A 15,667-nucleotide genomic window follows, 5' to 3' on the forward strand; every position below is an offset into this window, starting at 1 on the left:
CATCCAAAAATATGAATGCGGCCTGGATTTGATTGTTCTTTCCCAGGTATTCTAAAGCGTTGATAATTAATCTAACGTTGTCCTTCATCTGTCTGCCCTGTATAAAACCAGTTTGATCGGTATGTATCAGTTGTTGAATTACCCCCATTAGCCTATTTGCTAATATTTTAGTAAAAATTTTATAATCTACATTGAGTAATGAAATAGGTCTGTAATTTTTTGGTTGGGTAAGGTCTTGGTCTTCTTTGGGTATCAACGATATGAACGCAGTCTTCCACGAAGGAGGCACTTTCCCTCCCGATTGAATTTTATTGAATAGTTCTCTGAGGGGTTCTACCATTTCTAACTGTAGATTTTTATAATAAACAGCTGTTAAACCATCTGTGCCTGGTGCTTTCCCTAACTTTAATTGTTTAATTGCCTGCAAAATTTCCCCAGAGGTTATAGGTTGATTCAGCTTATGCCTATGTTCTTCTCTAACTAGGGGGATTTTCTCTTTATCTAGGTATTTGTCTATATCTCCGTCCTTAATTTTATCCCCTTTATACAACTCTGTAAAAAATTCCCGAAATACCTTTTGAATCTCTTCCTGTTGAAACACTTCCTTCCCTCTGTAACACAATTTGGATACATTTCGAGCTTTCCTTTTTTTTCTAATCTGATAAGCCAACCACCTACCGGGTTTATTTGCATTGCAGAAAGTATTATGTTTAGCATATAATAAACTAGTAGCTACCTGGTCAGAGATCAGCATATCAAACTGAGATTTTAATATAGCAATTGTTTCCCTAATCTTTGTATCTCCTGGATTCAATGTTAATTCTGACTCTTTCCCTTTAATTTCCTCTTCCAATTCTTTTCGTTTTTGCCCTTGTTTGTGTCTATGTATTTTGTTTATATTCATTAATACTCCTCTCATATACGCTTTGCTTGCATCCCATACATATTCCAAAGATGTACCCTTGTTCATATTGAGAACAAAATATTCCGATAGCAATTTTTTACAATCATTAACATACTTTTCATATCTAAATAAATTTTCATTCAACCTCCAGGACCTTCTTGCCTGGGCTACCCTTCCCAATTCCATCCAGACTGGATTATGGTCTGAAAGAACTCTCGCAATAATCTTTGTCTTCTTCACCCTACAAAGTAAATCATTTGTAATTAGTATAAAATCAATCCTTGAAAGAGATTGATGTCTATTGGAAAAAAAGGTAAAGTCATATTCTTCTGCATGCCTCTCGCGCCAAGCGTCTCGCAATTCAAAATCGTCCAGCATGTCAAAAAAGGGTTTGGGTAACTTAGCTCGAAATTTGGTGTTCGGGCGAGCTGTCTTCTTATCTCTTTTGGTGTCGATCACGCCATTCCAGTCACCCAACAATATACAAGACTCAAAGTCCCACTGTACTAATTTAGCGTGAAGATTTCTATAAAATCCATCTTGTTGTTGATTAGGAGCATAAATTCCCAAAAGTAACGTCTTTTTCCCTTCTAAGATTAAATCTAATGCAATATATCTTCCAAAGGGATCTGCTTCAATTAGCTCAGCTTTAATGTCTTTTCTTAAATATACTACTATGCCATTTTTCTTTTCCATGGCTGAGGTCGCAAAATGTTGGCCCAGTTTGGAGTTAAACAAATATTTTTGATCGGTTGATTTGATATGAGTTTCTTGCAAGCAAATTATGTCATTCTTAAACTGTTTGAGATAATGAAATATTTTCTTTCTTTTCTGTGGAGAGTTCAGTCCGTTAACATTCCATGTCAAAATCTTAGTTGTCATTTTTGGTTGCCTGAAGCTTTTTTAGAGCCTCCCGCAAGGCCTATCTCACCTTTGGTTTGGCTCCTCCCACAGCTTCTGAGCTTGTTGCAGTAGCTCCTTGATCAATGGCCAACGATTGTTGAGATTGTTGCATAGTAGCTTGTTTATCCGTTTGTCTGGTGGTCTTACGGTTGGATCTTTTTTCCTTGACTCCTTGCCCTTCCGGAAGAGGGAGATGATACATTTTATCTGATGGTTGTGTGGTTTGCTGTTTATCTTGTTCGTCTCGTGGTTTTTCACCATATCCCGAAGGTTCAGGGTATCCCATCTTCAGAATCCTATGATAGAAATCACGAGCTTTCCATACAGAGCTGAGACGATATCTTTGTTTGTCCATTGTAACTATGATACCGAATGGGGCATCCCATCTGTACTGTATCTGACGCTTTCTGAGCTCTTCCACCAGAAAAGCATAATCTCTTCTGGCTCTTAGCATCTGAGGTGGTATTTCTTTCAAAACAATCAGGTCCTGTCCACCAATTTGAAGCTTAGTATTGTAAGACTCTTGTAGTATTATATTTCTAGATTCTCTTGTAACAAAGTATATTACCACGTCTCGGGGAAGTTGCCTTTGTTTTGCCGCCCATGAGTTAACACGAAAAATCCTGTCAATCTGCCAATCAAAATTGGATCCCGGTTTTCCCACCAGACGGTCAAAAGCTTCAGAAAACATTTGCTTTAAGTTCTCCTGCTTTTCTTCACGCAGCCCCCTCACTCTTAATGCAAGCTCCATCTGCTTATACTGTATCATAATAATTTGTTTTTCAGCATTATCAATTTTTTGTTCCACCACTTCAGTTTTGGATATCAGGTTAGTTTTAGCTTCATTGAGAGTTTCTAAATTATCTTCCATTCCAGAAATATATTCTGTTATCACATTTACAATTCCCATCATATTATCATTCATTTTAGTGACCCTGGTATCGAATTTGTCATATAGAACTTCCATCTCATTCCTTATTTCAACTTTGAAATCTTTAAGCATTTCTAGATTCTGTACTCTGAATTCTTTAAACATTTCTAAGTTCTGTTCTCTGGATTCTTTGAACATTTCCAGAAAAAATTCTTTTGTTAGTACATCTCCACTAGGGGGCATAAATGGTGGGGGCTGCAACTTTGTACCAGGTATGGGAGACGTTTTCGGAGGTAATTTGACAGAGGTTAATTTGGATGCCATTATATTTTGGTTTTAATTATTTATTCTAAATTACTAATCCACTGTGCTATGTGGAGAAAAAGAAATTCCTCCCCCCCCCCCTTTTTTTCTTTTTTTCTTTTTTTTTTTCAAGGGGTTTTACGGAGGATTTCAAAAGAGAAAGTCCATTTGGAATGTTTGGAATGTCTCTTTATCAACAACAAAGAGTCTTGAAAGCTTTAAGGGAGTAGCTCTAATTAAATTATAAGAAATTGTTTCTTTGATTCTGTAGCAGGAAGCCGGAGATAACAAATGCAGAAGCTGTAAACGCCATTTTGAAGACAATTAAACAAAAGAGGTTTTTATAACATTGAAGCTGGTATTTCAGATAGAGAAAGGTTTTAAAGTTCACAAGTTGGTCTTTGCTCGTATTGATTTTTAATAGTCTCTTTTCTAAAGCTTGTCCTAAGGGGGAGGGGTCCTGTCTTGTGCTGTGAATAACAGCTGCGAAGTTCAGGTCGGAGTTGAATGACTCAGCTTTGGGTTGATCCTCCCCCTCCGTCCACAGCTCACAAAAAAACAAACTGTGAACTTCAAAGAAGATTCTTACCAGCTGAGATTCCTCACTGCTTTTTTCTTGTCTGAAAAAAGAGTTATCTTCTTGATATTGAGTAGATAACGAACCTGAATTCTGGGGGCAGCTCTGTTAAGCTGCCGACCGGCGACAGGCCACTCCCCGGAAGTCAATGCTTGTGAGTAATTTGAAGGTTGTTGGCAAGCATGTCGTTTTCAGGTGTTGTTTCTTTAGTTGCATCTTTCTGAATCAAGTATGTTTTTCCAGTTATCAACCATTCATCAATTTGGCCCTTTTATAAAATTTCATTCAGTTGCCTGGCCAATATTGCATATAAACTGGTCAGATATTTGAGCCAGAAACCATGTAATTGGTCATTTCCAGGTGATGTCCAATTCTTTACCTTTTTTACTCGATTTTTGACCATCTCAGTTGTTATTTCTAATACTTGCATTTGTTTGTTGCCAATGCTTTTCTCAAAGTCATGTATCCACTTTGCTTCCTTATTGTAGTCCTTTGTATTTTCCCACAATTCTTTCCAGAATTCAACTGTGGCTTGCTTTTCTGGTTTTTCACCATTGGTCTGATCGAAATTGCTGATTTTGTTTATATTGGATGATTCGTGCCTCATATCTTTCAATTTTTCTAGCTGTTGCTGTTATCTGCTGTTTTACAATCTCTACAGCTTCATTGATGTTTCTTGTATCCAATCTATATCTTCTGATTAGCTAATCTATGATTTTGTTGTTTTAAGCCATTGCTCATGCATGTTCTTTAAGTTACTAGCATCTGCCCTTAATTTTTTGATGTTTTGTTCTATTTTGCTATTCCAAAAGCACTGGAATTACATTTAAAACAGTTAAAAATTGACAAAATCACCATCAGTCAAATGCAAAAAGCCACACTGCTTGGATCTGCATGCATATTACGAAAATACATTATGACGTCCTAGGCCCCTGGGTGGGGCCCGACTAGTAATCAATGCCAAATCCAGCAAAACAACTGGCCGCAGTGATACAATTCTGTTGTTGTGAATAACAACAACAACAACAACAACTGGCCGCTGTGATACAATTCATAACAACAACAGCAGCAGCAGCAGCAGCAGCAGCAATGATATAGCTATTATATACAAATGTGTTGTGCTTTATTTTCCGATTTAGTTACTCCATTTTATGAAATCTCTATCATTTAACAACAGTGCTGGTGAAAGGATTTTCTTTGATCAGAATAGGAAGCTAGTTCAAGAGCTTGACATCATCAACTGGGTTACATTTCCCAATAATTCATTCACTCTAGTGAAAATTGGAAAAATGGATCCTCAATGTCCTCCAGAGCAAGCATTCACGATTAATGAAGATGCAATAGTATGGCACAGCTGGTTTAATCAGGTAGGAATTAACTGATTTGTGTGTGTGTGTGTGTGTGTGTGTGTGTGTGTGTGTGTGTATGAATGACAAGAACTTGTCTCTTTCTTTATCTTTTCCTTTCTTTTGGTTATATCTATATTCAAGGGCTAGGTTCAATTGGCTGGTAATATTTCTATAAATCCCAGATATTCTCTATATCAGAATTATTGTCCATTTGATGAATTAGTCAATAAAATTAATTAATTGAATTTTCTCTAATGAAAATTTATTTATTTATTTAAAAGATTTTTCTGGTCACCCATTTCTATTATTCAGTACTCTAGAGCTTGCCTGGACTTCACCTTTAAATCATCCCAAGTTTGTCAGGAAAAGTTAGATCTTTATAGCTTTTTGGAAACTTAACAGATCTCAGGACAAAAGAGGTTCTGAAGTGCAGGGGGCTCTGTACATAATCTGAAATCTCATTAGATGGCAATTTTTGAGGGACAGGAGAGGACAGAACTGTCTGAATTGGTTATTGATTCAATTAATGCTTTTCTAACTTTTTATCCAAAAACTATTTTGTGACATCCTTGACAAGTACCTGGTGGAATATATGAGGTAAAGTGTGGTTTTTTTTATTTGTCAATGGAGTCAAAAAAATTCCCCCATGAGTTTAAGATTCCTTCCAATGACATCACATCATCAAGGAGTAATTCTTATTCAATGAAGAAAAATAAAGGTCAATGAAAAAAAGCACACAGATTTCCTCCCACAAATGGAATAATATAATAAAATGAAATGATGAAGATGCAGTAAAATGTAATAATTTCTGTGAGAGAAAATCTTTGTTATTAAACCGGAATATTAGAGTTTTGCCAAAGTATTCTATAAAGTATATTTCTCCTCGATCCATTTTCAAAGTATTTCATCCTTTCACACCCAAAGAGAGCCTGAGGCCTAGGCACACAACCATGTCTTCACAGTATTTGATGGAAATATATTCCAAAGGGCAGGGGTTATAACAGAGAAGCCACATCTTCTGGTTCCACTACTCTCCTCCTTACTATGATGATCTTTGAGCCGAGGTGGCGCAGTGGTTAAATGCAGCACTGCAGGCTACTGCTAGATCAGCAGTTCAGCGGTTCAAATCTCACCGGCTCAGGGTTGACTCAGCCTTCCATCCTTCCGAGGTGGGTAAAATGAGGACCCAGATTGTTGGGGGCAATATGCTGACTCTCTGTAAACCACTTAGAGAGGGCTGAAAGCCCTATGAAGCGGTATATAAGTCTACTGCTATTACATATTTTTAATGGCACAATTTGAAATTTGATTCCCCATAATTACCTTGCTCTTTTTTATTATTAATGGACAGGCATTGCCTCTTTCTCTCTGTAATGCTCTTTGCCAACCTGGAACTAGAAAAAAAAGGAAAGAAGGGAAACCCTTCTGTTGTTATGATTGTATTACATGCCCAAAAGAATCAATATCCCATCAGAAAGGTGAGTAGTATGTATAGATATAACATATGGTTTATTTAAAAAAATATCATGCAAGATATACAGATAACTCATGCCACCCCTGATACATTCATGTAATTATCTATGCTCTTCACTGCTAACCACTTTTGTATTAGATTTGCATTTAAAATACATTTGCATTAGGTAAAAAAAAATAAAAAGAGGGATTGAAGCAGTAGTGGGATACGACCGGTACGCCCCACTACGGGCATACTGGTGCCTGCTGGGAGCACCATGTAACGTTCCGGTATGGTGCTCCAGAGAGCCCACCCGTATACCTGCCCTCCTTTCCTGTATTTGAGCCAATTGGGGCCTACGCACATGGAGCGTACAGTGCCTGCATGACGCTCCACCGAGCAGCTGGTGCGTTGCAGAGCACATGCATGTGGTGGATGCCTGGCCCTGTTGTACTATACCAGTTGCAATGGGATCCAGAACCCTCTGCTGGATTGAAGAGAGATACATTGTCTCTTACAATGACCTTTACTTTTATCCTTTCTCTTAGAAATGAATTATTTGTTGGCAAGGAAATTATGCCACTCATCATTGAGATGAGTGTGCATAGAGGTTTTGAAATCTTATTTTGTTTTCGGGCCTCCTTCAAGATCCTAAAGTCAATATATTATAATTTTACTTTACTTGTATTTTGCAGACATGGCTGACTGTGTCAAATGCTCTGATGATTACTATGCTAATGAAGATAAGAACACCTGTATTCCCAAGATTATAAGCTTCTTATCTTATGAAGAACCTTTGGGTATCAGTTTAGGCACCAGTGCTCTTTTATTTTCATTGGTAACAGTTATGATATTAGGAATATTTCTGAGGTACCACAATACTCCCATTGTGAAAGCCAATAACTGTGGCCTTTCCTACATGCTTCTTATTTCACTCATGTTGTGCTTCCTTTGTGCATTGCTCTTCATTGGACAACCAAAGAAGGCCACATGCTTTCTCCAGCAAATAGCCTTTGGCATTGTCTTCACATTGGCTGTTTCTTGTGTTCTAGCAAAAACCATCACTGTGGTTCTCATTTTCATGGCAACCCAACCAGGATCCAGGCTCAAAAAATGTGTAGGGAACAGCCTGGCTTGTTCTATTGTTTTTTCTTGCTCTTTTCTTCAAGTAAGCATTTCTCTGGTGTGGATGGCAACTTCTCCTCCATTTCCAGATATGGACATGCATTCAGTTCCTGAAGTAATTGTTTTGAAGTGCAATGAGTCATCACCCATCATGTTTTATTGTGTATTGAGTTACATGGGTTTCCTGGCAATAGTCAGTTTCACTGTGGCTTTCTTTGCTCGCAAGTTGCCAAATAGTTTTAATGAGACCAAACTTATAACATTCAGCATGTTGGTATTTTGTAGTGTTTGGTTCACTTTTGTCCCCACTTATTTGAGTGCCCAAGGAAAATATATAGTAGCTGTGGAGATCTTCTGCATATTATCTTCCAGTGCTGGATTGCTGGGTTGTCTCTTTTTCCCCAAATGCTATATTATTTTGTTGCGACCTGAGTTGAATAAGAAACAATTCTTAAGAAGAAAGCAGTAGAGAACCTTCTTCCCTTTTAAAAGCATGCTAACCTCATTCAAAATGCATAGTGCACTAGGGATTGATTGCTGTGATGTGAAAAAAAAATATTAAACAAATGCAACACCTCTATATAAGTGCTCTAACAAAATGAAGCAATTAACCAAAATATTAAATACCCATGCCTCTTTAGCTGACAAGTATTTCCTTATTTATCAACTCCTTATTGTTATAGTAGAATTATTTCAACAGTACAGTATATAAGTAGGGCATTCTTCCCTTAAAACAAATTAACAACATATGCTGGGACCTTATCCTTCAAGCTGTACCACTTGAATAAGGACAGAAGAATGGAAATGAAGGGCTCTGGAAGAAAAAAAAAACCTGCAGTGAATGATGGGAAAGGAAGAAGGCCTTTCAAAATCTCTACTTCCAAGGCATGCTCTTGATCCTTTTCTGGTTTCAGGCAATTTTTTCTACATATGTGCCCATTCAGAAGTAATATTACTTTATCACCACCACCACCATCACCGATGATGATGATGATGATGATGATGATGATGATGATGATGATGCACCCATAACTGATTCCAGATTGTTTAAGTTAAGTTATGGAATAAGGAGTGAAAAAATGGCAATCCAAGACCATCTGGCTATCCTCCATCAACAATCAAAGCTACGTGTATAGCTTTTCACCTTCCATCATTCCTTTTTGTACAGGAGAAATTGCATTTGCGCTTGTGTCCTGAACTGCACTAATTCTTCTCACTAAGACAATATGATACAGAAGTTTGAAATAGAGCACAATGTAGAATGTTAGTGCAAGTAGGGATATTGGAATATTTGCTGATGATCTGATATCCTAGATGCATCAGGACAGGGAGAAGGCCTGGTGGGAAATGAGTGGGTGATAAAGAGATAGAAAGTAAATAGATTATTCTGTCAATTGTTAGCAACTGGACTTGAAAGGTCTTGATGCCTGAGTAAATTACTGTTCTTTTTTGGCTTTTTACATATACAGTTTTTTAGCTAGGCAAAGGTGGAAGAGAAGTCAAAGGATCTCTGAGTCCCACCTGAGAAAAGAAAATGGAAGAGAATGGTAGTTTCTGCTCTCCATTTTCTCACTGAATGGGAGACATCTGACAAATGGAGAGAAGAGTGATTACTATTTCATCACAGCTTGAGTTTCTCAATTCAGAAATGCAGAAAAAATATACAAGCAACTACTACTTACCATTGAAATATCTAGCTGCTTTTAATAATTTCAATAATTTCAGATTACCATCCATCCAAGAATATCTACATTCCTAATATATTTTCTTTTGGGTCTTTGGCCTGCCACTTGGTGTTTATGGAAAAAAAAATTTGAGTCTCATTTTTTTAGCCAAATGTAACTTGCGAGTCTTGTGCCTCAGATACATATTTTCCAACGAAGCAGACTGATACAGAAATATCATTTTATTATGATGTATTCAGAATGTTTTAACTAAAAAGGATTCCTCTCATTCCATGAGAGAATCTTGATTCTCAGCTTTCAGTTCCTTTTATAATTAACACATCAAAGAAAATTCAATGGAAAAGTTGACAGGACAGGACAAAAGTAACCTCTCCTTTGCATAGAAAATCAATCACATAGAATCAAACATATTACATATTTGCATTCCATAATACCACACATGTTCATTTAAATGAAATCTGAGAAAAAATGTCATAAGGTTATTTGGAGTTCACAGAGAGACAAACTGGGTACCAACCAGAACTAATAAAGCTTTCTCTTATAGGAAGACAAACTCCAGTCACCCTATCCAGACCTGGGAAACTACACAGTTTTTATCTTTTCAGATTTGGAATGTTAGAATCTAGCAATCAATTCATACAGTGGTAGGTTAAATAATTTTCTGCATTCCAATCTGCAAGGACCTAATTATTTAAAAGAGAGAAAAATAAGTTAAATTAAATAACCATATTAGCAATATAACGATACTACAAAATCCATGTTGTTGGTATTGCAAAGTCAACCCTGTCTGGTTTTCACTTAAGCCATTTATACACTTTCATTTTCTTTGATCAATTAATTCTTTGAAACAATATCTGTGAATGACTTTATTCAAAATGGAAGAAAAATTATGATTATAAGTCTTATTTCTTCAACTTCAGGGAAGGGTTAGTTGCTGGCATTCTACCAAAGACAGAGAGTAGCTGAAGGGGTATAATTAAAAGAGATGCCTGAGAAAAGATAGAATTTGATTAATGGAAGTAAGAATAAGCTATGTTGCAACATATTAATTTTAGAAGATATTAAGCTCAAACATAAACATTTGTAATTAAAATGATTTTACTATAAAACACTATTTACAACTAAGAATTTTAAATTTTCATGGTAAAACATAATGCATTTAATTACTTTAGCCCATTAATGTTTATGCCTTCATAAATTTGTTTGGCCAAGGTGTTATTAAAACATATTTGCTGTCAATGCTATGCAAAATCACCATGGCTATCCATATGGAATATCTTTGTAAAAGCTTAATTTTTTAAATATATATATATATGGATCAATATAAGATGTGATTCCATTTTAAAGAAACTATATCTCAACCTATCAAAAACATAACTGTAAAAGATAGACTACAAATAAAAATGAAAATAGTAAGAGAATTCCTGTCTGATCTTGATTAATATAAATGAACGGGACGTGATGGGCTAGAACTCTGGGGAGTTCTGAAGAAGTTTGCAAATGTTATCTCAGAACCATTGTACCATACCTTTCCAAAATCCTGGAGGACTACAGAACTGCCAGAAGATTACTGGCAGGAAGAGCCAACACCCCAGAAGACAAGCCCAGGTTCCACAAAGACCTTGATAGAGTTGAACAATGGGCCCTATCCAACAACATGAAATTTAATGTGGAGAAAAGCAAAGTTTTACATCTAGGCAAGAAAAAGCAAAGGTCTAAGTACAGATTAGAGCGACCTTTGAGTCCTAGTAGATGATCACTTAAATATGAGCCAGCAAAGAGGTGGGTTCCTACCTATTCAGGCCGGTACAGGTGAATAGGTAGTAACTCCACCAGACACGTGACCATACTGGTATGGCATCAACTTGGTTTTTTGTTCTGGACATGCGCAGAACAATCTTCATGGAATGTAATTTTCCATTTTTTTTACTGTTGCGCACATGCACAGACTGTTTTAAGTACAAGTGCCCCCCCTGCCCCTTGCAGTCACTCCTCATCTCCCGGGTGGCTTCCCTACCTAAGTTATCACATGGTGCTTCCCCTGCACCCCAACTGAGCTGCCTCTTCCTCTTGCCTACAGGTAAGTCTCTCTAGCCTATCCCATGGAGCTTGCTGCACTGCCTCCCCACCATTCCCACTGGGCTCGCAACCTTCCCTTTACCTGCTCCTTCCAGGATTCCCACCAGCCCCATTTTCGCTCCCAGCAGGCTTCGCAGCAGCCTGCTAGACCCAAAATAGAGCAGGGGGGGGGGCTACTAAGCCTCCCTGCAGTGGCAACCCCCTGGGAATAAAAGCAGGGGGTGTTTCAAAAAATAAAGAAAGAAAGAAATCCTCACCATTTGGGGATCCCCAGGTGCATGGAGCAGAGATCTGCAAATGTGGCAACTTTAAGACTTGTGGACTTCAATTCCCAGAATTCAGTTCTGCTGGCTGGAGAACTGAAGTCCATAAGTGTTAAAGTTGCCAAGTTTGCAGACCTCTGACATAGAGTTGAGAGCTTATTGAAAGTGCAGCTAGCTATCCTTGCTCAGGTTAAGCTAATCAATAGTGGAAGGAAGCGGGGAAGAGAGGGAGGGAAGGGAGAAAAAGGGAAGGGAAAGTGAATGTGATATGGATTGATAGAGGGAAGGAGAGAGGGAGGGAAGGAGGGAGGGAGAGAGAGAAAGAAGAGGAAGGAAGGACTGCAAACCTGGCACTAGAGGTTTGCTTCAGAGGATGCTTTGAAACAGGACAGCATCCAGGGCTGGAGGGACCTCAGAGGTCATCTAATCCAACCACCTGCTGCAGCAGGAGACCTTATATCATCTTGGTTATTTTAATACAGAGGATAAATTCGCAGAAATCCCCAGGCATTGCCAACCTCTCCCTCCCCGTAAAAAATACCTAGAGCCATGATGATGAACCTATGACACATGTGCGCCAGGTCACTTGGCACACCACCCACCTGATCATGCACGCAGAAACCAAAGGTTAATTCAGCTCCTCTTATCTCGTGTGAGAAGCTGAACGTTTGGCTGCTGTCTGGATCTCTGCTTGCTGCTTTTGGTTCTTCACTGGCTTGATTGTAAGTTGCCCTGGGCTAGCACTAGGAGGGTGGGGGAAGCCTTGCTAGCTGCTTCCCTAATCCCCCACTTCCAAAGCCATTTCATACCCTCTGGCCCAAATGAGATGTGCTAGCAAGGGTGAGGGGGATTCTTTTCAAGGGCTGAGATCTGGTTTCTGTCCCACATGTAAGATTTGGTCCAGAACCAATCCCAACATGAAGGTCTTTTATTTGGTCCTTGAACTCTTCTCTTTGCATTTTTACCAGGTAAGAAATTAAATTTCTGTTGATGTAAAAATAACTCACCTTACTAGACAGCTATTATCATGTCTAAAAGCAGGACACTCTTCTCCACCTTATCTCGTGCCATTTAATCTGGAATTAATATTGCAAAAATGCAAAGATAAGGAGTACAAAGAGCAAATAAAAGACATTCTTGTTGTACTAAATCTTACTTCTGGGACAGAAGCCAGCTCTCAGCCCCCTTGTGGCTCCTTGAAAAACATCTCCCCCCACATTCGCTCCAACACCTGAGGAGGCAGGGGAGGGCTGCAGGTGTTCTGGTTGATAGAAAGTGAGTCTGGGTGTGGGTGTGAATTTCCCCAGACAAATCATCCCACAGCCCTCGCCATCCCCTCTTCTGTGAAATTGCTTTCTCTCACTCTCTGGTGGTCAGCAAATTCAAAAGAACCCCCAGCTGAGAATTGTTGCTGTAGATTGGTTGATCCAAGGAATTTCTTTAGTGTTAACTAATAGTGTTAGCTACCATATTTTTCTGACTATAAGATGCACCAGTGTATAAGACGCACCAAGATTTTGAAGAGGTAAGTAAGAAAAAAAAATGTCTTCCACAGCCTGCAGAAGCACTCTGCAGGCTTCAGCAGGGCTGGGGGAAGGCAAAAATGCCCCTGTTCTTCACCAAATTGGTGGCATTTTCCCTTCCCCCAGCCCTGCTGAAGCCTGTAGAGTTCTTCTGGGGGGTTGAGGAAGGCAAAACCACCTCCGGTTTGGTAAAAAATAGTCTATTTTTTGCCCATTTTTCACCAAAGCAGGGACATTATCCCTTCCCCCAGCCCTGCAGAAGGCTGCAGAGTGCTTCTGGGGGGTGGGGGAAGGCAGAAACACTGCAATTTTAGTGAAAAACGGTCCATTTTTCACCAAAATGGGGGCATTTTTCCCTAAACACCAAATTTTTGTGAAAAATTGCCCATTTTCTATCTATTTTTCACCAAAATGGGGGCATTTCCCCCTTCTCCAGCCCCACTGAAGCCTGCAGAATGCTTCTGGGGGGGTGGGGGAAGGCCAAAAACACACCCATTTTGGTGAATAATGAACTGTTTTTGCCCATTTTTCACCAAAAGAGGGGCATTTTTCCCTTCCCTTGCTGAAGCCTGGAGAGTGCTTCTGGGTTGGGGGAAGCAAAACACCCCCATTTTGGTGAAAAATTGTCTGTTTTGCCCATTTTTTACCAAAATGGGGACATTTTTTCCCCCTAGCCCTACTGAAGTCTGCAGATTGCTTCTGGGAGAGGAGGCAAAAACACCCCCATTTTGATGAAAAATGTCTGTTTGTTACCCATTTTTCACAAAAATGGGATGCGGGGGTGGGGCTTCAACTGAACATTATTCAGGTTAAATTGCCATATTGGCACTCCGAGAAAAGTACGTGAGTTTTGGGATGAGGTTTGCCATATTGGCACTCCGAGAAAAGTACGTGAGTTTTGGGATGAGGTTTGGGCACTTGGTCTCAAAAGAGTTTGCCAACACTGACCTAGAGCAAAAACTTTATGCAGTATTAAAAAGAATGAAAAAAGGGGGCTGTTGTGTATTGCTCAATGGGCTGCTAAACTGGCAGAATGAACAACTAAATTGGCCACACCCACCAGTCACATGACGCACCAAACCACACCCACCCAGTCACATGACTATCAGGCCACACCCACAAAATAATCCATGCCCACAGAACCGGTATTTAAAAAATTTGAAACCCACCATTGATCCAGTAGTGTGTTGCCACAGCTAAAAAAACCTAATAAAGTTGTTGGTTGCATAAATAGTTATATAGAATCAAATTCACATGAAGTATTAGTTTGCTTCATGTTCAATCCTTAGTAAGACTACACCCGGAATACTGCATCATATTTTAGTCACCACATTATAAAAAATATGTCAAAACTTTAGAAAACTTGCAAAGAACAACAACTAAGATGATTAAAGGTCTGGAGACAAAAGCATATGAAGAATGGTTGCAGGAATAGCATATAGCTGAACTAGACAAAAGAAGAACTAGGGGTGACATTACAGCAATATTCCAGTATTTTTTCAAAACATCAAGAGGCAATAAAAGAAAGACAGGATGGAAATTAATCAAGGATAAAAAGTGACCTGGAATTAAGGAGAAACCTCACAACACTGAGGACAATTACCCAGTGGAACAGCTTGTCTTCAGAACTTATAGTTACCTCACTGGAGGTTTTAAAGAATGTATAGGATTTTGATAGCGAACCTGTGGCATGCATCCCCCAGATGGTATGTGGAGCCATTTATTAGGGCATGCAAAGCATTGCACTGCCAGCTGACTTCGTCCTTTATTTTTGGCAGTTTTTCGCTCTCCAGAGGCTTTGCTGAAGCCTCTGGAGAGCAAAAAACAACCCAATACACAAACCAGAAGTTTGGGGATGGACTTCCAGTTTGCCCGTAAGGCTGTGTTTCGCCCTCAGGAACCTTCAGGAGGCTTCCCTGAAGCTTCTGGAAGGCAAAAAATCCCTCCCTATGGGCAAGCCAGAAGTTCGTTGCCCAACTTCCAGATTGCCCATAGGGAGATTTTTCTGCATGCTGGAGGCTTCAGGGAACCAGCCTATAGATTCCAGAGAGTTTCCAGGAGGAGCACGGAGGCCATATTCATCCTCTCCAGGCTCCTAGAAAGCCTCTAGAGCCTGGGGTGGGCGAAAAATGGGTCAATTGTGTGCCAAAAGTGAGGGGAGGGTGGGGGCTGTGAATGCATGAGTGGCAGTGGTGGTTGCATGCAAATGCATTAGGGCAGAGGTCACACGCTGATGCATGCGGGGGGTCTTGTGCATGGAATTATGGGTGTGGCATGCCATGTATGACCCCCCCCTGCATGCCCCCCGCTTTTGGCATGCAAATGAAAAAAGATTAGCCATCGCTGGTATAGGACTAGAAGACCTCCAAGGTTCCTTCTGGTTCTGATTGTTTGATTGTTTGATTGATATTATGCCAATAAGAAAAGGCTATATGAGTCCAGGTAACTTATAGGTTGGTAGTGGATACATTCACATTGGACATATCTAAATGCAATATTTATTATGTTTATGAATTGTGATCATGTTGGCTTAAAATAATATCTGAAAAATAGATACACTTGCTGAATAGGTTGTTGAAAAGATCTCTTTGTAGAAATTTACCAATATTTTTTTCCATTTAAATTTAAAATA

General features: G+C 39.2%; 1 protein-coding gene across 1 annotated transcript; it reads left to right on the plus strand.

Annotated features, from left to right (window-relative positions):
• Positions 1 to 4,847: 4,847 nt before the first annotated feature.
• On the plus strand, positions 4,848 to 7,954 carry LOC106546263 (vomeronasal type-2 receptor 26-like). The gene is made up of 3 exons (XM_087714492.1): positions 4,848 to 4,925; positions 6,259 to 6,385; positions 7,056 to 7,954. The coding sequence occupies exons 1-3, from the start codon at positions 4,848 to 4,850 to the stop codon at positions 7,952 to 7,954; spliced, it is 1,104 nt and encodes a 367-aa protein (XP_087570618.1).
• Positions 7,955 to 15,667: the final 7,713 nt, after the last annotated feature.

This window comes from Thamnophis sirtalis, unplaced genomic scaffold, assembly GCF_051295495.1.
Source record: "Thamnophis sirtalis isolate CommonGarterSnake01/CBP01778 unplaced genomic scaffold, rThaSir2_p1.2 scaffold_4, whole genome shotgun sequence".
NCBI lineage: Eukaryota > Metazoa > Chordata > Lepidosauria > Squamata > Natricidae > Thamnophis > Thamnophis sirtalis.

Coding starts and splice junctions, on each gene's coding strand:
- LOC106546263 (XM_087714492.1), top strand. CDS start 4,848: ATGGATCCTCAATGTCCTCCAGAGCAAGCATTCACGATTAATGAAGAT. Junction 4,926..6,258: donor GGCACAGCTGGTTTAATCAG/GTAGGAATTAAC, acceptor ATTAATGGACAG/GCATTGCCTCTTTCTCTCTG. Junction 6,386..7,055: donor ATCAATATCCCATCAGAAAG/GTGAGTAGTATG, acceptor TGTATTTTGCAG/ACATGGCTGACTGTGTCAAA.